We start from the raw sequence: 25,471 nt of genomic DNA on the forward strand, positions 1-25,471 counted from the left end.
CCAAAAAAACCCCCCCGCGCCGCTCCCCCCCCCCCCCCCCCCCCCCCCCCCCCCCAGTGGGTGGGGGAGAGAATCAGGGGGAAAAAAACCTAAAACTTGTGGGTTGAGATAAGAACAGTTTACTAGAACAGAAAGGAAGAAGCTAATAGTGATAATAATAACAAAAATAAAATGACAATAATAATAATAAAAGGATTTGAGTATACAAGTGATGCACAGTGCAATTGCTCACCACCTGTTGACTGACACCCAGTTAGTTCCTGAGCGGTGATTACCCCCAGCCCCGCTGCCCCGTTTATATATTGGGCATGACATCACATGGTGTGGAACATCCCTTTGGCCGTTTTGGGTCAGCTGCCCTGGCTGTGTCCCCTCCCAACTTCTTGTGCCCCTCCAGCCTTCTTGCTGGCTGGCCATGAGAAGCTGAAAAATCCTTGCCTTAGTATAAGCTCTACTTAGCAACAACTGAAAACATCAGTGTATTATCAACATTCTTCTCATACTGAACCCAGAACATAGCACTATACCAGCTACTAGGAAGGCAATTAACTCTATCCCGGCCGAAACCAGGACAAAAGGGCAGTGCAATCTTAGTTGCCTTTTTCATTCTTAGAATACTTGATTTTAAGAGCCTCTAGTTCTGTTCCACGGAACTAACTTTTTAGGAACCCCTTGTTATTTTTGTTTGCGGATAGTCTCATGTCAACACTGTATCCAGTTTCTTTTTCTACCTCTGGCAACCCTTTGCGGTAATTACTCTCTCCGGGCTTAGAGGAGTAGTTGTAGAGAGGATAATGCAGCTGGAATGTCTGGAGCACCAAATGACAATGTTGTCATCAGGCTTGCATCATTCCCAGGAGATGCAGAACTCCAGGCACAACAAGGTCTCCTGATGAGAGTCAGCGGAGCTTTGGTGACTGCGAATTAGAGACCTTGTTGCTCACTTCCTAAGGATAACTTTCATGACACTGCAGAGACTGTCTAAAGTCAAACACAGATTAGTAAATAATCTGTAATTAGAAGACTAATGAATCTGTTCAGTGGGGATTTATATTAGGCACAGGTTCATATAAGAAAGGGTGTTTGCTTTTTCGCATCATTGAGCTGTTCTTAATTGGCTCAGCTGTCTCATGAAACCTTACCTGAAACATCAGTGAGGAAAAGCAGAAAATTGCTGAATCTCTTCTGGGGTATATGACTACTGTAAGACTCTACTTCAGAGGTCTTGGTGGAAGTTGACTGCCTGTACTGAGTATCCTGACAAGTATAGTGCTTGTTTACACTTTAACCCAAGTATCTTTGTCAAGAGAAACTGAAAATTTTGCTAAGATCAGGCCCTTCGCCCTGTTGGTAAAAATGTAAAATATTGTAAAAGATGTTAAATTGTTTTGGGTGGGGCCTAGTAGTCTGAGGATCTTCTGTTGTTGTTTTGGTTTTTTTCGTTATCTGAGGGATTTGCATCTGAGCTGCCAGATTCGTTGATGTGGCTAGGAAGATACTTTTGTGAAAGAAATTACTGTCTGAGGTTGCACAGATAAATTTTTTTTTCTATCCAGAGTTATCAGAAATACTCTCCTTTTTAGGAACATATATGGATAGCAGACCTCATTTTAGGGATAAGAGGCAGGAGGTCCTCTCGAGGCCTTTAAGGTTCTTTTAATCTTGTCAAAGATAAAAAACATCCTCTGTGTTTTTATTCATGATCAATCATGTCCCGTATTCATATCTGCTTTTGTATTAAAAATGCGGTCATTGATTGCAACAGAGCAGGAGCCAAGTAAATGCAATGCAGAGAGGATTTAGTAACCAAAATGTCTAATCTTCACCTACCAGATCTCAGATTTGGTGCTTTTTAGGACAGTCTGAAGCATGTCTGCAAGTTTACTTCTGTTTCCTCTTCTGGCTTTTGTCTCTGCTCTTAAGACCATTGACTCTGCTTTTAAGAGCAGAAACAGATTTTAAGGATGGGAATTCTATCGCTTATACAGAGATTGAGGCTTCTCTTTACAAGTTAATCATACTGAAATGATAGGCATTGTCCTATTAGTAACAGTCTGGAGTAGTTCAGTAGTTAATTATACTGACTAGAGATGACACAGGATGGCCCATGACCCAGAGCAATAGGATGGAACATGGGGAGCCCCAGCTCCCACCCAAGAGCACTGTTTTTCATTTGGAGTTGTGAGTTGGTGTAGTTGAAAGTGCACATAGTATAAAGATAATAATCAGCTATTTTTAGAACAGTGGTTCTAATGCAGGGCTCTACAGAATACTCTTTACTTGGCTAAAAAGTTAAGAAAACCAAATATATTGTCATTAGGCTTACATTAACAGTGGTACAAACACCTGCACAGCTGAAGAATATCAAGCCTACAAATTGGGGGAGGGGGAGCTTTGAAGGGGATAGGACTATGAGGTTTGGGGCCTATTTTTAGGTTAAGGTTAACTTTTTGCAGGCAAAAGCAGTTTTGGCCTATTTTTTTGGTTCCCCATTTTGGAACGTATATGGAAAGGGTGCTCAGAATAAACATGTTTGAATTTAACATCTTGAGGAAATGAGACCTTTGTGTAAATTCAGAGCAATGTTTATGATATTGCCATTGCCATGTTTTTTCCCAAGTTTTTTTTGTAGTAACATGGAAGAAACCCAGTAAGATCTGAGCTTAGTTGTTAAAAAGGCAGTCCTAATGATTCCTTATTTTAGAGAAACTTTTGAATGTTATATGTGCAGGTAGTACATAATTCTAAGATACATTAATTTTAGAATGTGTACTATACATTTTTCAGAGCCATATTATAAACTTTATCTAAGTTTTATGTTGTTTATGGTAATACAACTGCCCAGATGCATGTCCGTGGTTTTCTTTTTAGTTTGGAATCCGAGGACTGAAATCCTGAGTTCAGTCTGTTTATAGCTCTTTTAATCTCCAGGAAGAACATAGGGGCTGATAGTTTTGTTTCAGGTTGATAATCACTAACTATGCCTGTATGTACTGATAGTGACTGTTTATTAGACTGTTTGCTTCTGACCTGTTCAGTTCTGTGCTAGAATTCAGTCTCTTAAAATAATTAATCTTTATGAGGAGCTTTTTTGGAAAAGAAGTAAAGAAATATACTTCTAACTTCCTGTTTTCATTGAATTATAGAATAGAATCATAGTGTTATGTAGATTGAGTGGAGCCTTTGGAAGTCATCTGGTCCAATCCTGCTCAAAGCAGGACAAGCTTCAAAGTCAGACACTGTTGCTCAGGGCCTTGTCCAATTGAGTTAGCTTTCTGCAAGGATGGAGGTGCCTTGGCCTTACTGTATAACTTGTTTTAATGTCTGACCACCCTCATGGTTCAAAGTTTTTCCTTCCACTTAATTAGTGGTGCCTCATCTGGTTTGAAGAAGGGGATCTTGTGGACAGTTGAAGAAAATCCAAAATATTGTCAAGTAAAATCTCAGAATAACAAAGCCTAAATTTCATGTTTTAGCTGGTACTGCCTTATGATATTGTCTGTATCTTAGAATTGCTTCAACTGATCTGCCTGTATTCCTTAAGTATCAATGTAAATTGTCTATTAATTTAGAAGGATTGAATACCCTATTTTCCGTTGCTGATATTTCACAGATTAAGTCCCTTCACTTTTCCTTTTTCTTAGCTGTAGTGAAATTCTTCCTTTTGGGGCGCAGGTAGACCCAGGCTGCTGATAGCTATCATAAGATCCTTCTAACACCTGCTGCAATGTATTTAAAATTACTAGATTTTACCTTTTTAACTGAGAGTTGGCTTCCAGGAATGTAATTCTAAGTTGAAGAGGCTTCCTTTTCAAATATAAACTTAATAGTCAGGTTTGATCTGGTTTGGGGTAAAAGGTATAGGAGGGGAGGTTCTCGGGTACAAGCACTTTTTCACCTTCAGTAGTAAGTTTTTGCCACAAAATAAAAATGTTAGCTTAATGTCTATAAAACCAGGGTTCATATTCATAAATAACAAGTAACAATAATATCCCTAATATTTAATTTTATATGCACATGTATTTGGGGGGGGGGTGTATTTACTTTTAATGTATTAAGTAGATAATTATTAATTACAGACTTTAATGACTTGAGATATAATCAAAATTATTTTACTACTTGCCTAACATTCTTGCGTTACTTCTTGTGAGTCTCTTGTGTTACTGTGTAACTATCTGGGTAACATATAGAATTCTTTTTGTTGAGGTTAAAATTAGTGGCATATGGGTTTGGGGGGTTTTTTGTTTTATTTTTTTCTTTCATTAATCTTTCAGAATGATCGATTGGTTGTCCTGGCCTCTGGCTCAGCATGTGGAAACATGGGTGATTGCACTGCTGAAAGGACTGGCTGCAGTCCAGAAATTTACCATCCTCATTGATGTCACTCTGCTTAAGATCGAATTGGTATGTTGGAAAAAACCATTCAAAATAGAAGGAGAAGGAAAGGAATTTGTATCAGCTATGCAATTGTGTTGCGTCTTCTGTGTTGCAACAGATATTATCTTATTATTCTCAAAGATGATGTAGATGTATCTGTAGCTTTCAGTTTGTGTGTAATGGTTCTGTCTATTTCAAATGGTTGTGGATTTGAAGATCTGTTTACGTTTTTACTGAAGTTTCACTTTCTAGATTTACTGAAATAAATGTGGGTTTTTTTAGGTCTTTAATCGACTTTGGTTTCCTCTAGTGAGGCCTGGTGCCCTTGCTGTCCTCTCCCACATGTTACTTAGTTTTCAGCATTCTCCAGAAGCTTTTCATTTGGTAAGTTACTAAACAAATGGTTTTCAATTCTTTGAAATGTCATTCACATGTGATTTCTAAAGTGGGTGTAAAGAGTAACAGAATTGATATGCTTGGATTTCCTCTTTGTTTCAAGGTTCCAGACTCAGATTTCTGTGGTTCAGAGACCACTAGGCTTTCTAACTTCCAGGTTCAACCACTTGATCTGTAACTGGAAACGAACATTGTTCTTCCTGGTATGTACGTATTTCTGTCAGTAGTATCAGAGCACCGCATTCTATCTTTGACTGTATACTTCTGGAAATCCATTTTATGTGGTGTGAAGTCTACTGTTGAAGTTGGGCTGCAAGTAGACTTTCAAGCCCAACTATCTGGAGAAAACAGATAACCAATTATCTGCTATATATAACTTAGTCACCCTGGATAGGTGCATGAAACCAAGAAGTGCTTCACTTTAAGAAAGCTATGCTATTTATGTTTCAATGGACATATGGGCAAACTGAAGGATGCTATTTTTAATAGCCACTCTTCAAAATGCAGTTCACAAGTTAAAGCGGTAGATACTAGGGTATGATGATGACTGTTTGTATTAGTATAGCAAGATGCCTAGTGCCTTCCTTCTTCTCATATTCAGTGTTTAGCTTAAAGTTTAAGTGAAATACGGGTCTTTCAGAGTTAACCAGAGTAACAGCCTCGCACACTGTTTGTCTAAGCTGTCCCCAAGGCTCTTGGGCCCGAAGCGATCACAAACCCTTTGATTAATATCTGAGTAATTGCCTTATGCCTCTTACACTGTTTATTAATGATAGAAGTCTGAAGTTGCTCTGTCCTCCCTCCGCTGCGCTAATCTTGGCCAAGGATAGAAATTTGAGTCACAAACGAAAGAACCAAGTAGCCCTGAGTATGCTGAAAATGCAAATATTTCATATTTGCTTTTCTTTGTTCCTGAGAGAAACAAAACATTCATGAGAAAAACAAAATATGAGATGACTTACTCTAGAAATAGGTGTTTCCTTTAATAAGGAGAATTTCTACCATAGGCTGCATGCAGTATTGCATAAACATCTGTCTTAATGACTTCATTGTGACTGTTTTCCCTCCATTTTAAACAACCTTCTTCACTATCATGTTTTGAGCTACTGTTGTCACTTAGTATCCTGTAATATTTTCCTGCGCTTAAACTACTTGTTTACTTTTTTATAATAAATGACCTGAATGAAAAATGGTTAAATGCACACTTGTTAAATATGAATTAATTTATTTTGCAATGCATCTGAGTTAACATTCCCCTTCCCTATGCTTGAGCATCACTAGCATAAATTACTTGGGTTTTTTATAGAAGAAAAACACTCTGTCTTGCACTTACGATGTAGAACTTATCATGATGTGTGCTATGGAATTCTAAAATCTACTGACCTATAAAACTTTAATTCAACCTCAAGCCAGAAGTTGTACTTCTGTATGTACTCAAAGTGTAACTTTCAGTATTATGCAGCATGTAGCAAGTAAGAATTCGGCTCTTAATTTGAGATAGCTGAGAACTTTTAGTTTTTCTGTTACTTCCATGTGCTTTTTCTGTGCAAAATTATCGTATCTCGGATTTACTTTACGAATCTCATACTTGGAGCTCAATGGTTGCTTTCTCATTGATATGTACCCACACTTAGAAAGTGAAAGAGGGAAATATTACATTGCAGCTTTCACTGTTGACTCTGTAGTACATTGAACACTTAATCTTGGTATTTTTGTTTTTAAACAGTGGATATCTTGCTTGCCAAAAGAGTGGGTTTTGTTTCTCCAAGATGTAAAAGTATTCCTTATGCTTAGAGAACAACTGGTGTTTGAAAAAGTGGCACTTGAGTATTGTGTACCTGGCCTCTTTTACTTTGGTGTTCTGGAGTATATTAATTCTTTTAATTGGTATACTTTCCTAAAGTTATGATATTCTTACAATTTCTCTTCTGTATTTCATGTCTTCGCTAGCAAACAATTTGTAAACTGATTTGTGATGAGAAGTCATTCAATCCACTTCTTTCACAGCTAATCCATTTTGATTACTTGGAAACTGACAGAGGTGTCTAAAGTATTTTGGTTCACAGTGAGAAGTCCCTACTCTTTGGGACTGCATTGAAATAACTCTACTTGATGTTTTAAGACTCATATTAAAAAAAAAAGTCTCATGGATTTAAAAATACAGACAGAACTGCGCTGAAGAAGGGGAAGGAGGTGGAGTAAACATTTCTGATTTATATGCAATTTAAAATAGTAATGAATGTGAACTAATCCTCAACTAGATTACTGTATCTGTGGTAAGCTTTTTCAGCTCATAGTAAATTACTCTCTTGGTTTATTGAGCCTAGTTCCCTCACTAGGTGGAGCTGTGAGCCAGTTTCCATCTTGTAAACTGAAATAGCACAAATGTATTAATTGGCTTCAGATTCCAAGCACTAGATTCTGTTTAAGGAAAATTGAGGGGTTTGTTTTGAAAACTATATCCATGAAATTAGAACAGGATACTGCACTGTTAGTGGTGGCAAAATGTTTGCTGTTAGTATCCTTAATAAGATGAGTACTTTGGACACTGACTGTTTAAAATCTTAACATGCATTTTCTAAGTTCATAAAGTTCCAAAACTTGATATGTGAGAGAAAGAGAGCATTGAATAATTAATTTTGCTGTTTGAAAATTGTCACAAGTAAAGAATAATGCATGGTTTTCAAGTCATTTGTTTCTCAACCACTTAATATTTAAGAACAAAAGGTCCCCTGCCACTTGGCATGTGTAAAACAGTAAAGTTGTTTGTAGAACAAAAAAAACCTGGAAAAATGCGATTAACACCCTTTTTTGTTGTTTCTTTGTTTTCCCATTCAGATTGTCCCGCATGTGGTCAGTTTGGTTCACTCCTTCAAAAGAGATGGCTTACCTTCCAGTACAGCCTTTTTGATGCAGTTGACCGAGTTGATACACTGTATGATGTATCATTATTCAGGATTTCCAGAGCTCTATGAACCCATTTTGGAAGCTCTTAAGGTATATTAGGAAGATTAAGAGAGTGGAATATTTTTGTTTTGTTTTCCCAAATATAAAGGCTATAATCCTATAGAACTAAATTCTTTAGAACTTTCACTAGGAGAAAAAAGCTAATCATATAATATAATGTCATTTCTAAGTGTGTTTAGACTATGCTAGAAAAATTGTCCTGAGTGTCCATGATATGATTATAGCAGCCTTTAAGAAAAGCCTGAAATGAGATCCTTTATTAAAAGTACAATCTAATTTCTTAAGCCTTAGTAATATACTTTTGTGTGGTTTATTCTAGGCATTTCATTTCAACCCCAGTTAGAAACTGCAACTGTTCAAATATAAGTTCAGAGTACTGATAGTATTGAAGAGAAATAGGTCCTGAGAAGTACTTGGTGTGGTGCTAATCTTTGAGTAGCTTCAAAACACCATTATTAAGCACTACATCTTAATACAGCAGTCAGTATTGCATGCCTCTGTGGGTAAAGGATGCTCACCTCTGCTGTTTCAAAGCAAAATTCAGCTTTTTTTAGATAAATATTTCAGTGCATGACCCCAAAACAAATAAAATGAAATAAAATTGGAAAAAAAACCTCCACCCCCCACCCCACCCCCCAAAAAACCCAAACAAACACCAAAACAACAAAAAACCCCCCAAAAAACCCAAACAAAAAAACACCCACAAAACCCCACTCAGGTGTTACTGCCTGATTTTATAGCAGTAGTATTGCAGTTAAATGTTTTGAAGCTTAAATGCGCCTGTCAATTTAATTCCAAGTATTCTGGACTTCATTCTTTCATTCTTAAATTTTGATTTGACAGAGCAGGAATGTATTTCTAGCAGAATAGAGGATGCTTTAAGGGTCTGTTAAAACTTGAAATTTGAGAGGTAGTTTTTCGTGGCAGAAAGGATTCTTTGAATATGCAGGTCAAAGGTGACCACTAGCCCCTTATTCCTGCAATTTGAGCCATTTGAGAGTTGAGTAAAGAAAGCTTTGAAGAAGAGGGCTTGTGGGGGGGAGGGGGGACTGTGTTAGATCTTCTAGGCTGTCAGGCTATAGCGAGACCGTGAAGGAGAATTCTGGAGCAAGTGAAGATATAAGACTGCTGAATGGCAGGACCTATTATAAAAACAAACACAAAGCCTGATTGTATTAAACATTTCTCTTGTAGGATATGCCCAAACCCACGGAAGAGAAGATTAAGTTGATTCTCAGTCAGAGTGCCTGGACTTCTCAATCCAGTTCTTTGCCGTCTTGTTTATCTAGACTTTCTGGAAAATCTGAAACTGGGAAGACAGGCTTAATTAATCTAGGAAATACTTGCTACATGAACAGTGTTATTCAGGCACTTTTTATGGCTACAGAGTAAGTCCTTTTTAATGGCTCTTTTCATTGCAAATTAACTATTGCAGTTGTTGCATTCTTGCTTTTCACCAAATATTAACAAGTCCTGGGGTCTCTCAGCTTGCTAGAGCTGAGTGGGTTTCTTTGTACTCAGTTACTGATTGCTTTGCTAAAGTCCAGCTCTGTGAAACTGCCATTTTAGCCTTTAAAAATCCTGATCCTTTTGTCCAGTGTCAAAAGACAAGTCCCTTTTTCCTCACTGTCCTTGCTCCCTCTGGTATTGTAAAAGTTTATGGTGATGCTTTTGGTATCATCTGGAAGCTATTGGAAAAAAAAAATTGTCTGTCTATAGGTCATTCTTACACGTTGAAATGTTTAAAGAAATAGGTTTTTTGCAGTGTTAGTTCCTCCTGTACAGTAGTTTTGCATCTGCACTAGAGCAGAATCCAGGTATTGAAGGGAAGTGTTACATGTTTTGCTTTCTTTCAAATTGAAGTAATTATCTGAGCTGGAATGATAACTGCACTGTTGTTAGAAATCTAGCAAGGAAGCTCATGTGTATTTTTTTTTTTTCCTACCCAGTTTCAGAAGACATGTTTTATCTCTGAATCTAAATGGGTGTAATTCACTAATGAGAAAATTACAGCATCTTTTTGCGTTTTTGGCCCATACCCAGGTATGTCAGTTTATTTCATCTGCTGTTTTTTAAGCCTAGATGTATATACCAAAATATAGCAACAAACATGCCACGGGAGGAGTTGTCTTGAGTATATTAAAAATATAGATATGATAGATTTATAGGGGAATGAGTCTGCCTCCAAATGTTCAGATGGTGTGGATGGACTTAGAGAAATCTGTATTTCATAAGTGGAACATCTTGGCATTGTGTTGTTTTTATAAATGAGCAGTAATGCCTTCTTTGAGAAGCCAAAATGAAAAAGTCCAAATAAAACCTGACTTGATATACAAGTCAGGGTAAACTGGGACTTTCTGCAGTGATTTTTACACTAAATTTTATTGTAGTTCAAATTCTAAAGTGAACTTTATTAAATGTTCAGAACATTTTGCTAGTGCTAGAAAAACATAAGACACTTTTGTTCTTTTTGATTAATAACAATAAACTTGTGAAGGGGATGAGGCTGGATCACCTTAAAAATAAATTGGTACTTATGAAATACTGGTGTTCTTCTGAAAAAAGAAAACATTTTAAGCTTGCCAGCAAGAACAGTAACTGCTATTACACGTAACATCTGGTTTACACTCACTACACACTTAATATTTGCCTGCAGGATCCACTACTTTTATCTTTGTACTAGAGGCGATTACTACAAAATTAATTGTGCTCTCTTCCTGTGATTAAGTGGTTTAAATGTTTGTGTACCATGTTTCATACAGTTCCTCTAATGTAGTCCAAAGTTCAGTGCTCAATATCAAAATAATACAACTTTTTATGTAACGTTGTCTGTCCCTCTCTTATGCGAACAGAGGGAGGCATATGCTCCTAGAATTTTCTTTGAGGCTTCCAGACCACCATGGTTCACCCCTCGATCCCAGCAGGATTGCTCAGAATATCTCAGATTCCTGCTAGACAGGTACAGTTATTGTCCCATTAATGGGAATGAATCTACAGTCTTATCACATAATGTTGAACTCCTAGGAGCAGTCATGTAACAATTCCACTGTGTGAGTGGGGACCAGGAATTTTGGGCCTCATTCTTGGCTGTCTCTGGTTTTCTGTATGGTCTATAAAACACTTTTCTTCATGGGTTTAATCTGTGGTAAAGTCTGGATACTATCCTGTATCCACAGCATTTAAAGCAGGTTATAGTGGTAATAATGTTCCATTTTTACAAATCTAAACTTGGGTGTTATGTTAGAGTCATGGTCCTCTTGTAAAAATTAATGCGGTTGCTGAAAGCAGTTTAGTCGTGGATCTGGAATTTCCTGTTGGTGGAGACAGCTATATTTCATACAGGTCAGATAAGTCATGAAGAGATGTACATGCATTTATAACCAGTTTAATAAACAAGCAAATTAACTGTGGCACAGATAAAAATATCTAAATTTATTAGTAGCTCTCTTTAATTTTGGCTTGCTGAGATGTGGCTTAGCAATATTGCTTTATGACACATTCCACTTTTCCAGAAGTTTATTTCAATAGTGAAATAATGTTCTCCCCCCCCCCCCTTTTTTTTTCCTCCTCCCCTCCCCCATCTTGAGTTTCTTTTTTGGTTTGGTTTTTCTTGCTGTAGTTTATTAACTTTTTTGGCCACAAAATCCTGACCTTTTCTTTTCTTTGGAAATAGTCTGGCACTAGATAAATAGCTAGTTGTTCTCTTACAAAATCTGACATACAGAACGAGTCAACTAGAGAACTGATTTATTAAAGATAATGTAATGGTAAATAATAAAATTGTTGTTTGTTAGGTTGTTTTAATCCTTGCCAGTTCTCTCAATATATCCATTGTGTTCTGTTATATATAATGAAACCCACATTAAATGTATTTGTGCTTCTCTCATACTCTGTTTTGGATAGTACTGACCTGTACGGTTCAGCTTGCTTATATAAAAAATAACAAATGGCTTTTTTAATATAGGACACTTCTAGCCACTTAACCATCTATATTTTTTAGCATAACTGGAAAAAAGTCTGAAATGGTGCAGCAATATTTGTTTGCAAAATAGCACAGCTACTTGGATTTATTTTTCTTTGCCTTCAGGCTGCATGAAGAAGAGAGAACCTTGAAAGCGCTGTCTTTAGCAAAGACTTCTGAAAGTATAATGAATGAAGATTCCCAGACACAAGAAGCTGTCCCTAAAGCGCAAGTATTTGCTGAAGCACCTTGTATGGGAAGTGAAGAAAGAACTCTGATAGAGAAGATGTTTGGAGGAAAATTGAAGACTACTATATGCTGTTTGAACTGCAAAAGTATGTCTCAAAAGGAAGAAGCTTTCACAGATCTCTCTCTGGCTTTCTGTCCTCCAGCTTCCTTGGAGAACATTGGCCCAAAATGTATGGAACGTTCTGAAGTGAAAGATGACTACGTGGTGCAAACTAATACTTCAGCAACTAGTCCTGCTGGAGGAACCCCTTTCAATAATTTGGAGGTAAATGGTGGATGTGACACAATAATGAATGAAGGAACCATGAAAGATTTTTCTACTGAGCCAAACTCTGAGAATACTGCAAGTTCTGAACTCAACAAAGTTCAAGATAATAGGGATATGTCTCAGAGGCTAGTAGGTAAAAACACCCTGTCAGTTACAGACTTACTGAATTATTTTCTGGCACCTGAGATCCTCAGTGGAGACAATAAGTATTATTGTGAAAAGTGTGCCTCTCTACAGAATGCTGAGAAAACTATGCAAATCATTGAGGAACCCGAATACCTCATTCTCACTCTCTTGAGATTTTCATATGATCCAAAGTGTCATGTAAGGCGCAAAATCTTGGACAATGTGTCTCTGCCACTTGTTTTGGAACTGCCAGTCAGAAGAGCAACATCGCCACTAGCTGTAGTTTCAGGAGGTTGGTCTGTTGGTGTTGAGATATCTGATATTGGAGAAAATCTTGCTAAAAAACTGAAGCCCTCAGGTGCTGATGAAGTGACCTGCCCACAATTGGTGCCCTACATGTTAAGCTCTGTGGTGGTGCATTCTGGCGTATCCTCTGAAAGTGGACATTATTATTCATATGCTAGAAATGTTACTGGGTCAGGGCCTTCAGGACTCTGCCATCAGTCTGCAGCTCTTTCTTTAGTTTCTCCTCAGGATAAGTTGTTGACAGAGGAGAGTCCTTGTACTGTTGTAGAGAATGAGCTGGACGCTGAGATGCCAAGAGAATGGTTTCTGTTCAATGACAGCAGAGTGACATTTACCTCATTTCAGTCAGTCCAGAAAATTACCAGTAGATTTCCAAAGGACACTGCTTATGTTCTGTTTTACAAGAAACAAAATAGCACCTGTGGCTTCAACACCAATTCGGCAAATGGACTCTGGGTAAATGGAGACCCTCCCCTACAAAAAGACCTCATGGATGCAATTACGAAAGATAACAAACTGTACTTGCAGGTAAGACAGAAATTGTATATGGAGAGTGGTCTCCTTAAAACTGACAAGAGACAGTCTAATAGAAAGAAAAAGTTAACTTTTAAATATTCTGGCTTATTAACTTTATAAATCACCAATCTTGCTTCCATCTTGGTGTTGCTAGAGAGGTTTCATAGTAAGGCTATCACCATTAGATGGGAAGCCTCAAGGAAAATGGCTTAAACTTATTTCAGTTTAAATTTTTAGTGAAGATGCTTGCATAGGTCATTTAATCACTTGTAATTCTATGCAGGAGAGGCTTTTCAAACAATTCTGATTTTCATTGCCTTTAATAAATTACAAGAGTACCTAAGAAGTTTAAGTATACTTTAGCAGTGCTCTTACTAGCACATTTTGATTTGGACTGAAGTTTTATTTATACAACTCTGCTTACCCAACAAATGCTAGAACCACTAAAATGAAGACCAGATGGCAGTGACTAGATTTTGCTTTCCGTTTGCTGCCTTTTCTGCCACCTGCACATTCCCTGTGCTCTAAGAACTTCACCTAGCTGTAGTCGCCTCTTCTATTGCTGTTACAAAAACCCACTGTTCTCCACATTTTGATATGGTTTGCTTTGAGCACTGCTGCTATGTTTGGATGGTGTAACAGTAAAAGTGTGTTTTACTGTGTGCTCTTTGATGGGTTGAGCTGTTCCTGTAAGAGTTCTAGGCCTACTCAAATTAGAAAAACTAGGTAGATTCAGATTAGAAAAGAAGAGCTAAATCTCACTGTGGAAAATTTGTTATAATAGCTGCAGGTATTTTACAAACATAAACAAGAGAACTGAGAGTTTAAATTGCAGCTCTGCTGCTATTTTCAGACTGTGTGGTTAAAGCATTTGTGTCCTAACCATGTTTGTTTATATGCCACCTCTCCTCTCGACTGCATAGGGTAGCATAAAACATGGCTTCTTTCGCAGCAATCTCAGATCTTAGATTCATGGAATGGAAGGCACCTTTTAAAGGTCATCTAGTCCAACTTCCGTGCAATGAGCAGGGACATCTTCAACTAGATTAGGTTGCTCAGAGCCCTGTCCAACCTGACCTTGAATGTTTCCAGGGACAGGGCATCTACCACCATTCTGGGCTGCCTGTTCTAGTGTTTCACCACTCTCATGGTAAAAAATTTCTTCCTTATATCTAGTCTAAATCTACCCTCTTTTAGTTTAAAGCCATTACCCCTTGTCCTATTGCAAGAGGCCCTGCTACAAAGTTTATCCCCATATTTCTTATAAGCCCCCTTTAAGTACTGAAAGGCTGCAATAAGATCTCCCTGGAGCCTTCTCCAGGCTGAACAACCCCAACTCTCTCAGTCTGTCCTCACAGGAGAGCTGTTCCATCCCTCTGATAATTTTTGTGGCCCTCCTCTGGACCTGCTCCAACAGGTCCATGTCTTTCCTGTGCTCAAGACTCCAGAGCTGGATGCAGTACTCCAGGTGGGGTCTCACCACAGCAGAGGGGCAGAATCACTTCCCCCAACCTGCTGGCCTTGCTGCTTTTTATGCAGCTCAGGATACGGTTGGCTTTCTGGGCTGCAAGTGCACATTGCCAGCTCATGTCCAGCTTTTCATCCACCGGTACTGGGAAGTCCTTCTTGGCAGGGCTACTCTCAGTCCTTTCATTGCCCACCCTGTATTGATACTGGGGGGGCTGCCCCATCCCAGGTGCAGGACCTTGCACTTGTTGAACCTCATGAGGTTAACATGGGCCCACTTCTTGAGCTTGTCTAGGTCTGTGTGGATAGCATCCTGTCCCTCAGGTGTGTCAACTGCACCACTCAGCTTGGTGTTGTCTGCAAATTTGCTGAGGGTGTACTTGATCCCACTGTCTATGTCACTGATGAAGATACTAAACAGTATTGGTCCCAATATGGACCCCTGAGAGACACCACTCATCACTGATCTCCATCCGGACATTGAGCTGTTGACCACTACCTTCTGCATATGACCATCCAACCACTTCCTCATCCACTGAACAGTCCACCCATCAAATCCATATCTCTCCAATTTAGAGAGGAGGATGTTATAGGGGACTGTGTCAAAGGCCTTACAGAATTCCAGATAGATGACACACGTAGCTCTTCCCTTGTCCACTGATGTAGTCACTCCCATCATAGAAGGCCACTAGGTTGGTCAGGCAGGACTTGCCCTTGGTGAAGCCATGCTGGCTGTCTCAAATCACCTCCCTGTCCTCCGTGTGCCTTACCATAGCTTTTAGGAGGATCTGTTCCATGATCTTCCCAGGCACAGAGGTGAGGCTGACGGGTCGGTAGTTCCCAGGGTCCTCCCTTCTACGCTTTTTAAAAATGAGTGCAATGTTTCCCTTTCTCCAGTCACCAGGGACTTCACCTGACTGCCATGACTTTTCAAATATCGTGGAGAGGGGCTTGGCAACTACATCAGCCAGTTCTCTCAGGACTCTGGGATGCATCTCGTCAGGTCCCATAGACATGTATGTTCAGGTTCCTCAGGGGGTCATGAACCTGATTTTTTTTTTCAGTGGGACGGGCTTTGCTTCCCCCAGTCCCCATCTTGTGGTCCATCCACTCGAGAGGTGTGGGAAGAGAGGTTGCCAGTGAAGACTGAGGCAAAAGATTTGTTGAGTACCTCAGCCTTCTCCTTGTCTGTTGTTAACCAATTTGCCAGTCTTGTTCATCAGGGGTGGGTGCTTTCTTTGACCTTCCTTTGCTGGCTGCTATACCTGTAGAAGCCCTTATTATTATTCTTTGCATGCCTTGCCAAGTTCAGCTCCAACTGCGCCTCGGCCTTCCTGACCCCATCCCTACACAACTGGGCAGCGTCCCTATACTCTTCCCAGGATACCTGTCCCTGCTTCCACTGCCTGCGCATTTCCTTTTTGCCTTTTAGTTTGACCAGCAGGTCTCCACTCAGCCACGCTGGTCTCTTGCCTTCCCTTCCTGGTTTCTTACACCTGGGATTGAGAGCTCTTGCACACTATGGAAAGTGTCCTTAAAGATCTGCCAGCTCTGTTCTGCTTCCTTGTCCCTGAGGGCAGTTTCCCACAGGGTCCTGTTGACTGACTTCTTGAAGAGGTGGAAGTTTGCTTTCCTGAAATTCAGGGTCCTGACTGTACTCTTCACCTGACCCATATCCCTCAGGACTGTGAACTCCACGAGAGCATGGTCACTGCAGCCCAGGCTGCCTCCAGTCTTGATGTCACCAATTAGCTCACTTGTGTTGGTGACCAGTAGGTCCACTATTGCATCCCCTCTGGCAGGGCTGTCTATTACCTGGCTTAAGAAAGTTATCCTCAGTGCATTCCAGGAGTCTCCTGAATTGCCTACAGCTTGCCGTGCTGCTTTTCCAGCAGATGTTGGGGTGTTTGAAGTGCCCCAGCAGGACGAGAGCCTGCGAGCACGATGCCTCCTGTAGCTGGAGTAAGAAGGCTTTGTCAATAGGCTCCCTTTGATCAGGCAGCCTGTAGACAACACTAACCACAAGGTTCCCTTTGTTGCCTTGGTCTCTAATTCTTATCCATAAGCTTTCAACCTGCTCGCGGCTATTCTTCAGAGACAGCTCTTCATGCTACCCATTTCTTGATGTAGAGAGCAACCCCTCCTTCCTCGCCTGGCCCTTCTGAACAGCCTGTAGCCATTGATAGCCGTACTCCAGTCGTGGAATTTGTCCCACCAAGTTTCAGTAATGGCAACTAGGTCGTAGCTTTCTAGCAGCATGGTGGCTTCCAGCTCCTCCTGTTTGTTGCCCATGCTGCGTGCATTGGCGTAGAGGCACTTCAGCTGGGCTGTCGGCCATGTCACCTTCTTAGAGGAAGACTCCGTAGTTCCTTTGAGGTATTTCACTGGTGTTTCCCTCTTGGCTCCTATTACCTCAGGAGCCCTTGGCTCATCTCCGTAAGACTTCAAGTGTGCTCCAGTGTACCTAGCATGGCTCAGAGCAACAGGCTGAGGGCCCTCAGTAGTCCCATCCCTCTAACCTTGGCGTGTCATCCCGCAGCTTGTCACGGGCGAGCCTGATATTATCCCCTTCACCCTTCAAGTTCACTTTAAAGCTCTGTCAATGAGCCCCGCTAGCTCCTGGGCAAAGACCCTCTCCCCGCTTTGAGAAGGGTGAATCCCATCTGACACCAGCAGGCCTGGTGCTGTGTAGGCCATCCCATCATTGAAAACCCCACAGTTGTGGTGGTGACACCATCCACGGAGCCATGCATTAACAGACTGGGTCCGTCTGTTTCTTCCAGTGTTGCTGCCTGCAACTGGAACGAGAGAGGAAAAAATAACCCGTGCTCCAGATCCCCTTGCCAACCCTCCCAAGGCCCTGAAGTCTCTTTGATCACCCTTGGACTATGCGTTGCAGCTTCATCACCGCCCATATGGAAGAGCAGCAGTGGGTAATAGTGCAAGGGCTGTACCAGGCTAGGGAGTTTCCCGGTGATGTCCTTAATCTGGGCCCCAGGGAGGCAGCGGACTTCCCTAAGAGGAGGGTCTGTCCGGCATATTGGACCCTCTGTTCCCCTCAGAAGGGGGTTGCCTACAACTATAACCAGTTTTTTTCTTCCTTGTGGAGGTGGTCGTGATACAGGGGCTAGGCCTTTCTGATCTTGGCAAAACCTCTGGTGTAGATAGACCGTCATCCACATCATCCATTGACTGGCCTACATCCAGAGCCTCATACCTGTTGTACAGAGGCACCTGGGAAGGCGAGGTGGGCAAGGAGGGGGTTTGCCTGCCGCCTGGAGCACGGACTTGCATGCAAGATAACGGCAGTCAGAATTGCTGTGACTTCCATTGATGTGTAAATGCTTTAATTGTGAAATTTCAAGCTCTAAGCTGGATTATTTTTTTAATTTATGTATATAATTACAGTAGCACCTAGGTAACTGAGTGATGGAACACCCCCGCCCCCCACCTCCGTTTTAATAACACAGCCTGAAGAAAAGGCAGTGATATTTTTATATAAAGCCAAACATTTAAAGGAGGAACAGTGTCATCCACATAAAATATTAAATCCTAGTTATTATTCTTATTTGCGTATTTTCCTGTTGAATCCAGTGGTTGCAGTCACACATTTCAGTGTTAGATAGGTGATTACCTGAGTATGCATAACAGAGGCTTCTTCAAATCTGAAGAGATGCTTTAGCCGTATGGAACAAGCAACATTATCAGGATATTTAGAAATTGATTTGTCAAATAGTGAAGTTATTCTTAAATATGTTTCTCTGAATTAATGTTTCCAAGACCATTTTGATGCAACTTCTGGAATATGCTAAGAAGTTATTCATGTTAAGCTTTTTGAATACTGCTGTACACCTAGGACCAGTGAAAAAACAATGTGATTTTATAAAAGTTAAAGTCACTTGGTGCATATGCACAAAAATTGTTTTTTGATAATCTTCCAGACTAAAGCTTTCTCTACAGAACGTGTAGCTGAAGTTAGATAAAGCGTGCAGTCATTTTCTCTTACAGCTTACAAGTGAAAGCCAAGTTAGTAGTTTCTTGAAAACCTTTCCTTTCCAATAAAAAAAAAAGAAAAATATAGTATTCTCAAAATGAAAAAAAAAGTATATTTTCCAAGTATATAGTGTTTGTTTGTGTTTTAGTTGTTTTGGTTTCTTTAAGTTTATGATCTTTTACCCACCTTTCAATTTTGGATTCTTCAGTATTGGCTTTCTTTGTGTAGTGGTCTGCTAATCTCAGAGTTGTTGAGATTCTGTCCTTTTCTCAATTTAAATGATGCTGATTAGAAATGCTCAGTTATTGTTTTTCTCAAATTAATACTAATGTTGTGATTCACTGAATTAGGTTATTGTAGTTTTGAGAAGTCGCATTTCATTGTTGTTCAGAGTTCTAAACTAGTATTTTCCTGCTAAGTTAAGAATATACTTTTCTGTCCTGAGAAAGCCTTTACTTTTTAGAAGAAACGTTCCAAAAAATCTTTAGCTTACTGCTTTTGTTTTACTATTGCATACCAGTTTACCACATGGTAAACTAAAATGTTTTCATTTTAAATAACAAAAACTGCAATATGGGTAGCTTCTACTCCAGTTAAAACAAATCAAAAAACCCATTCTGGGAACAAGTGGAAAGTGTGGGGGGGGGGGGGGATGCTCTGCGTTATTCTCAGTCCAAGGAACTGTATTGACTATCAAGTTTTACTTACCTGATTTAGTATTTGTTGGTATAAATATAATCAGCCTGAAAAACATTCAACACTTTTTTTAGAAACAAGGATATTTCTTGCAAAAATGCCAGTGCTGTGTGCTATACTAGAACAACTTAATGTAGGTTACTATTAATCAAGTCAATATGTGCCCTGAGAGAAGAAAGAAATGTGCTCAGTTAGCACAAACTACTGAACAGGAATAAAGCATGAAAGATCTTAAACTGCTAAATTTCACTTCTAGCATTTAAGACACAAATAGTGTGTGGTTTTTAATACTAATATTCTGTCAAGAAACTTCAATAATTGATAGTTTGATTGCTGTTCCATATTTCTCTTGTGTGGGTGCATATGTAGAGAGATACTTTCCATCCGTTATAGAAAATGTTTTGTACATGGTAGCAATGAAGCTAAGATCACAACTGAGGTTGATCCTATTCTCAGTGCGTTATGGCTGCTTCTGAACAGTATTTCTGAGTGGTTGACAAAAGCTGTGCTTGCAGCTCACTTACACTCTGTAACAAATGTGTTGTGCGTCTCCAGAGCTGTGAGAGTCATTGCTGGCACATAAGTCATGTGCAGCGTACTGTTGTTGCTGTTCATAGTAGGGCTTCTCCTCTTGGCTTGTCCTCTCTCTATAAAGAAGCCTAGTGACAGTAGAACAATCATACTGTTGCTAATGGTGTTGTGAAAGGTATGTAATAGAAGACATACATAAAGTAATCTAGCTGTATAGGTATGCCAAAACCTCATGCTATCCAGTAACTGCAGTAAGGCAAATTAAAATAAATTGTGTTTCTAGCTAAATCTGACAAAAAAATTCTTAGCTGTAAGACTCTAGTGTTCTTTTTGTCTACAATTTTAAGATTTTTATTTAGCACTATCAGTAAACCTATTGTTGATGCTTATATTCTTTTGTAGTACAGTTTGTTAGGTAAAACTCACTACTGGGGTTTAAGAGGTACAAAGTTGCCAGAAAACAGTTCTCTGGAGGGATAAAAGTGGAGGAGGGAGTAAGGAAAACTCCATTTTTTTGTTTGGTATTGTGCTGCATTAAACGAAACATTTTTCTGAAATATTTTACCAAAAAAAAGAAAAACCACCCCAGGTAGTGTAGCAAGCCTCCCACGGTTTGGTTTTGAGAAGAAATTCTGTTCTAAGTTAAACAGTTTTGCAGTGTAGTTTTTCAACTAAACAGGCTATTTGTACAAGGCCTGCTATTTTAATCAAAATTTTCTGTTGATTTCTGGTACTAGAAGTGAGTTCTTCATATTCCCTTGTTATTCCTAGTAAATTTACTCAGTTTTTGATGTGTCTTATTGTTCGCAGATAACATAAGAATCCACGTACTGCTGGACATAGTATAATACTGTCTTTCAGGAATATGGCCAGCATATCTGTGTAGGCAATGTCCTCCAAATATCTTTTATATAATTTTGGAAATGAGTATGCATTTCAGTCCTTAGTAGTGTAAAATAGTTTTAAACTTAGGCTGTGTTTTTCTAAAAGGGCAGAGTAATTTAAACCCACAAGTACTATTTTTAGCACCTGTGAAAGTACATGGACAAGACTTAAGTTTTTAGTGCTTTCATGGTAGTATAATACAGGCTTCCAGGATCTTGGCTCTGTTCCTTGCTTTCACCAGGAGGTGGAGTAGAAAAGGAACAATTCAAGGTGACCCATGTAATTACTAAAACCCTGTTAAAATTTCCTCCCACTGCCTTTAGGGAGGTATGTAGTGACGAAGTGTCATGTGAAGGAGGCTGTCGATGTGAGCCTTAGCACATCAGTACTTCTGTTTTGTTTCCTAAAGAAATAAAGCTTGTACAGGTCTGCTGTCTTTTCACGTCAGTCTTCCAGAGCCCAATATCTGCCTTCGCTCCCTCCACTTTTGAAGCTCTTGGCCAATTTAAGAAAGGGATACTAAAGGCAAGAAGTTGCTGCAAGTTTTAGGAAACTAGTTGGCCAAAGACAAAATAGTGTATGATATCTATAATGAGGGAAAAAACTGTGCTCATGCCCTTCTTAAATGTCTAAAAAGCCCTAGGGGCATTCAGCTGAAAAAGTAGCTGACAGGAGGCTATACTTTCTTGTTCCTGCTACTTGTGCAGCTACTTTCTCCAGCAGCTGACTCTGATTTTATGCAGTGCTTTAGAGTTCCTGAGACTTACTAATGTTAAAACAGAGTTAGCATACCAGTAACGCTTGAAAGTTAAAAAGCTGCGCTGAATGGAAACTAAATAGCTTGTCCATCTTTTTGCCTTTTATCTGAGTACATTATTACTCTATGCAGTTGATTGAGTGGAATAAAAGTGTCTTTTAAATAATTAATATTGATACAATGGTTTTACCCTTCTATTTGGCAACCAAGAATGAGGGCATCACAAAATTGCTAGGATGAACGTTCATGTGAAACATATATAAAAACCTAATGTTTTGTTAGCTTTTGATCAGCAGTCTAATTCTTCAGTAACACCCCATGTTGCTATAAAATACAGTTTTAGCATAAACTTAAAGGGAGTTATTTATGATTCTCATATACTTACTGATATTCAACAGAATTGTACGTTTCGGATTGGCTGTGGATGTTCAACCTGAAGTTCAACAAAGCCATTCAGACTTGGGAGTCCAGTTAGTAATGTTGCTTTAAAAGCTGTTTCAGAATTTACTAGGAATAAGCTGCTTCAAGGACTTAAGGTTGGGTTTTTTTGAGTTGTCTTTATGCTTTCATTTCAGGAGCAAGAGCTTAGTGCTCGAACACAAGCACTTCAAGCTGCCTCAGCCTCATGCTCTTTCCGACCCAATGGATTTGATGACAACGACCCCCCGGGAAGTTGTGGACCGACAGGTGGAGGAGGAGGGGGTGGGTTCAGTACTGTTGGTAGATTAGTCTTTTGACTATGAAGACAACCTGGAATACACTGGTTCCAAAGCAGCCCAGTCCTGCTGAGGACAACTAAAATATTGAACTTTGTCAGATATTGTATCAAGTTTTGAGACTTGATCCTTGTTCAAAAGCAAATGTTGGGGGTTTTTTGGTTATGTTTTATTTGAAATAAATAAGCGCATAATGGAAAAAAAACTACCTCTTAAAAATTCAGTTGCTTTTATAGTAAGATATGCTTGCCCAAAAGACAGAAAATGGAGATTTTTAAGTAGTTGCTAATGACACTGCATTAAACTGAACAAACGCACTTACATCAGTTTCTATTGTCCTCATCCACTGAATCAAGAAAGTTCATTTTTTACTCTGACGGTATTGCTTTATGTGGAAATCCTTTCAGATGGGCTAAACTGCATACATAGTCTCTCACCCCCACCTTATTTTCAAATCCAGTATCTTTTATGGATTTCTAGAGACGATGCAATTTATAATGAAGGCAATAACTTACATGTGACATGATACAGTACTTTCCAGATTAAAAATTATTGAATATATTTGCAGTGTAAATGTAAAGAAGAAAAAATAATTTATAAATATTTGCTAAGTTGTTTTCCAAAAAAGTGCATGTTCTGTAGGAACAATGTTTTTAAATAGAAATTGTTAACTTTGTAGCATTTCTAATTGTTTTGAGGATTTTAAAATTATTTCAGGGAATATATCTGCTGTGTATTGGAGAGAAAGAGATTCTGTATGTGCCTTGCAGTACTGTAACTTAAAATTTCTGAGGCTGCAGAAAAGGGGGAAAATGTTAGTAGTCAATTTTTTTTTGTCAGTATTAGAAATCAGTACATTTATAGAAAGCTGTTAGGTTTCCAGAAGTAAAAAATCTGGTAGTCTGAAATGCAGTAAGTGTGTTGCCCATTATTTTTTGGTTAAAAAAAAAAATACATACCTAGTGATCTATAACTTTTCGTGGCGTGCATTGCTAAGAAGAAGTTGGTCATAATACTGAGCTATGTTTGTGAAATCACAGGGAGGCTACCTGTATTGATCTTTGCTGAGGATCTATGCTTCTAAGAGTCCTTTGAAGTTCTGCCTTCTGATATTGCTTGTAGTGAGAAATTTCTGGTGAGTTCAGGTTTCACCTGTCTGCAGAAGACCAAAATGATGCTGTCTGTGGAGCAGTGTTTGCTTGCCTGTTAGGCCAGCAGAGGTTGAGGATCCACTACTTTTAGTCTTGGCAGAAATAGCAACTTTGGTTTTGATGTGCAATGAGAATAACAGAAGTGAAGGAGTTACACTGTTGAATCTGGTGATTAATTCTTAACTTGAATAATCTTATAGTGAAGTGTAAATTTATTTAAAATATTTTTACAAAATTCTGCACAGTTTTATTGTGGTTTTATATTCTACTAGGTGACAAAGTGCATCCTTAAAAAGCATGCAAACCTGGCAGGTGTTAGCTTAACTGTACAAAATAAACAAGTTTCTTATGCCTTTGAAAAGCATAAAATAAGTTGGTAAAACTAAACCTTGTTAATACGATATCAAAAAAACGGAGTTTAGTCTAAAAGGTAACTTAGCTTGCAAGCTATTTTTATATTATCACTAAAACTATGCTATTTGCTCTGCTATAGGTTCACATGTTACTGCTCAAGAAAGCTAGAGCAGCTCACTTTATTTTTTAAGTTTCCAAGTTTTGTTTTGACAGTTTGTAGTACCTTGGCTTTGACCTACGCTTTCATTGCTATCTCAGTTGTAGGTCTCTGAACCAGGCGTTCAGCTGTGGAAATGTGGAATGTTATGAGACTAGTGTGAGGAACGTTCTCATTTCGTTGTGCTTGGACAAGGTTTTCTTGAAAGCTCACTTTGCCTTGAAATTCTGTAACTTTCAGTCTAAGAGGGTTTTTTATTTCTTTTTAGGCTTCTCTGCCAGTTAGCTCTGGTTTTAAAGTGTTTTGTATGATTGTGAGGTTAATCTGGCTTTTCTCTCCCAAATTATGAGGACGCACTAAGAAGCTGTCTACTGTTTGCATTACAATGGGAGTATTTTGTCTCTCTGTATCAATTTACTGTTCATTTTAGAACACAAGTAAGTAGAAGCAGAGGCAAGTGTTTTTACTCTATATGAAATCATAATTTTGTAAAGGTCAGTTTTGTTTTTATGTTTTCACAGTAAAAATACAAATTATGTAGCCTACCTAAAAATAACGTGCAGTAGGAGTTTTGTATACCTATTGTACTATATTTATTTCATGAGCTCTTAGAAGGCTTTCTACACCCTTGTTTGCCTATTCTAAATTAGGTGTTAAATATGGAAATTTTATACAAGAGTAATGCCAATAGGGTTGGATCTCCTTAGGTATAAAATGATGGTATGTCTCAAACTGAAAATAACTTCTTTCATTCCCCTTGTTGACTTCTGTTGACGCAGTTACTTTGGGTTTTACAAATAGATTTTAAAACTCAGAATACCTATTTGCAAGTCTGCTTGCTGACGTGACAACCATCGTAGGACGATTCATACCTAACTTGGAAGGTTTCAATAAAACTAGTGAAAGTGGAGAAGTATTTCACACTCTAAAATGTACACCTTTCTTCATTGTTTACAGTAATGGTGTTGCATGCGACTATCTTCTGGACATAATATGAGAGAACAATGTACATAGGGTACTTCGATTTCTGTTGCCTGTGAATGAATGCTGGATGGTTTGTTTATTGACCTTTTTGGCTCCATTCTTAATTTGGTTTCTATCTAAGTTGAATCAGTAGAAAGATATAAAATACATAATACTGTTTCTGAAGCTTAGGCTTTTTTGTTGTTTGCTTTCATGAAGGATATACTATTGTACCAAACTCAAGGATGGTATGTCTTTTAAAATCATATTTCCTTTTAACAAGACGGATTGTGTTTTGGTCTTTGTTTTAATGGTCAGTGGAGTTGTGTTAACTTTCTTCCATACAGTTCATTTTGTACAGTTTTTTCCTGTGGAGCATTACAGTGGATTGCTGTGAATGTCACCCCCATAACAAGTGATTACAATATATACAAGCCCATTTATCCAGGATGAGGAGAGAAAAGGCTTCTTTGGCTAGCTAAACAATTCACACCTGGCTAGCTCTCTTTCCTCCCTCCCCATGCCTCGTTCCCTACTCTGTAAAGTTAAATATTTTATCTTCTGTATGCTCTGGAAGTTTTATTTCATGGGTAAGGCTTTTTTTTTTTTTTTTTTTTTTTTTTTTTTTTGATTA

At 38.9% G+C, this 25,471-nt stretch overlaps 1 protein-coding gene across 4 annotated transcripts in view; it reads left to right on the plus strand.

The window, feature by feature from the left end:
* The window catches only part of USP38 (ubiquitin specific peptidase 38), a 45,399-nt gene that overhangs the window by 3,595 nt on the left and 16,333 nt on the right, over positions 1-25,471 (plus strand). For 2 of the 4 annotated variants that reach the window (XR_774294.1, XM_010566943.1), the window contains exons 3-10: positions 4,275-4,404; positions 4,660-4,761; positions 7,612-7,770; positions 8,935-9,128; positions 9,690-9,783; positions 10,593-10,699; positions 11,828-13,178; positions 22,072-22,198. Coding sequence is in view for 3 of the 4 variants with exons in the window: in XM_010566943.1 (XP_010565245.1) it covers positions 4,275-4,404; positions 4,660-4,761; positions 7,612-7,770; positions 8,935-9,128; positions 9,690-9,783; positions 10,593-10,699; positions 11,828-13,178; positions 22,072-22,198 (2,264 nt within the window). In the remaining variant the exon portion in view is untranslated. Of the gene's footprint in view, positions 1-4,274; positions 4,405-4,659; positions 4,762-7,611; positions 7,771-8,934; positions 9,129-9,689; positions 9,784-10,592; positions 10,700-11,827; positions 13,179-17,416; positions 17,562-22,071; positions 22,821-25,471 lie in introns of those variants that run through there. The other 2 variants (XM_010566944.1, XM_010566945.1) reach the window with 2 other exon arrangements.

This window comes from Haliaeetus leucocephalus, unplaced genomic scaffold, assembly GCF_000737465.1.
Source record: "Haliaeetus leucocephalus isolate CR32 unplaced genomic scaffold, Haliaeetus_leucocephalus-4.0 Scaffold220, whole genome shotgun sequence".
In the NCBI taxonomy this organism is placed as follows: domain Eukaryota; kingdom Metazoa; phylum Chordata; class Aves; order Accipitriformes; family Accipitridae; genus Haliaeetus; species Haliaeetus leucocephalus.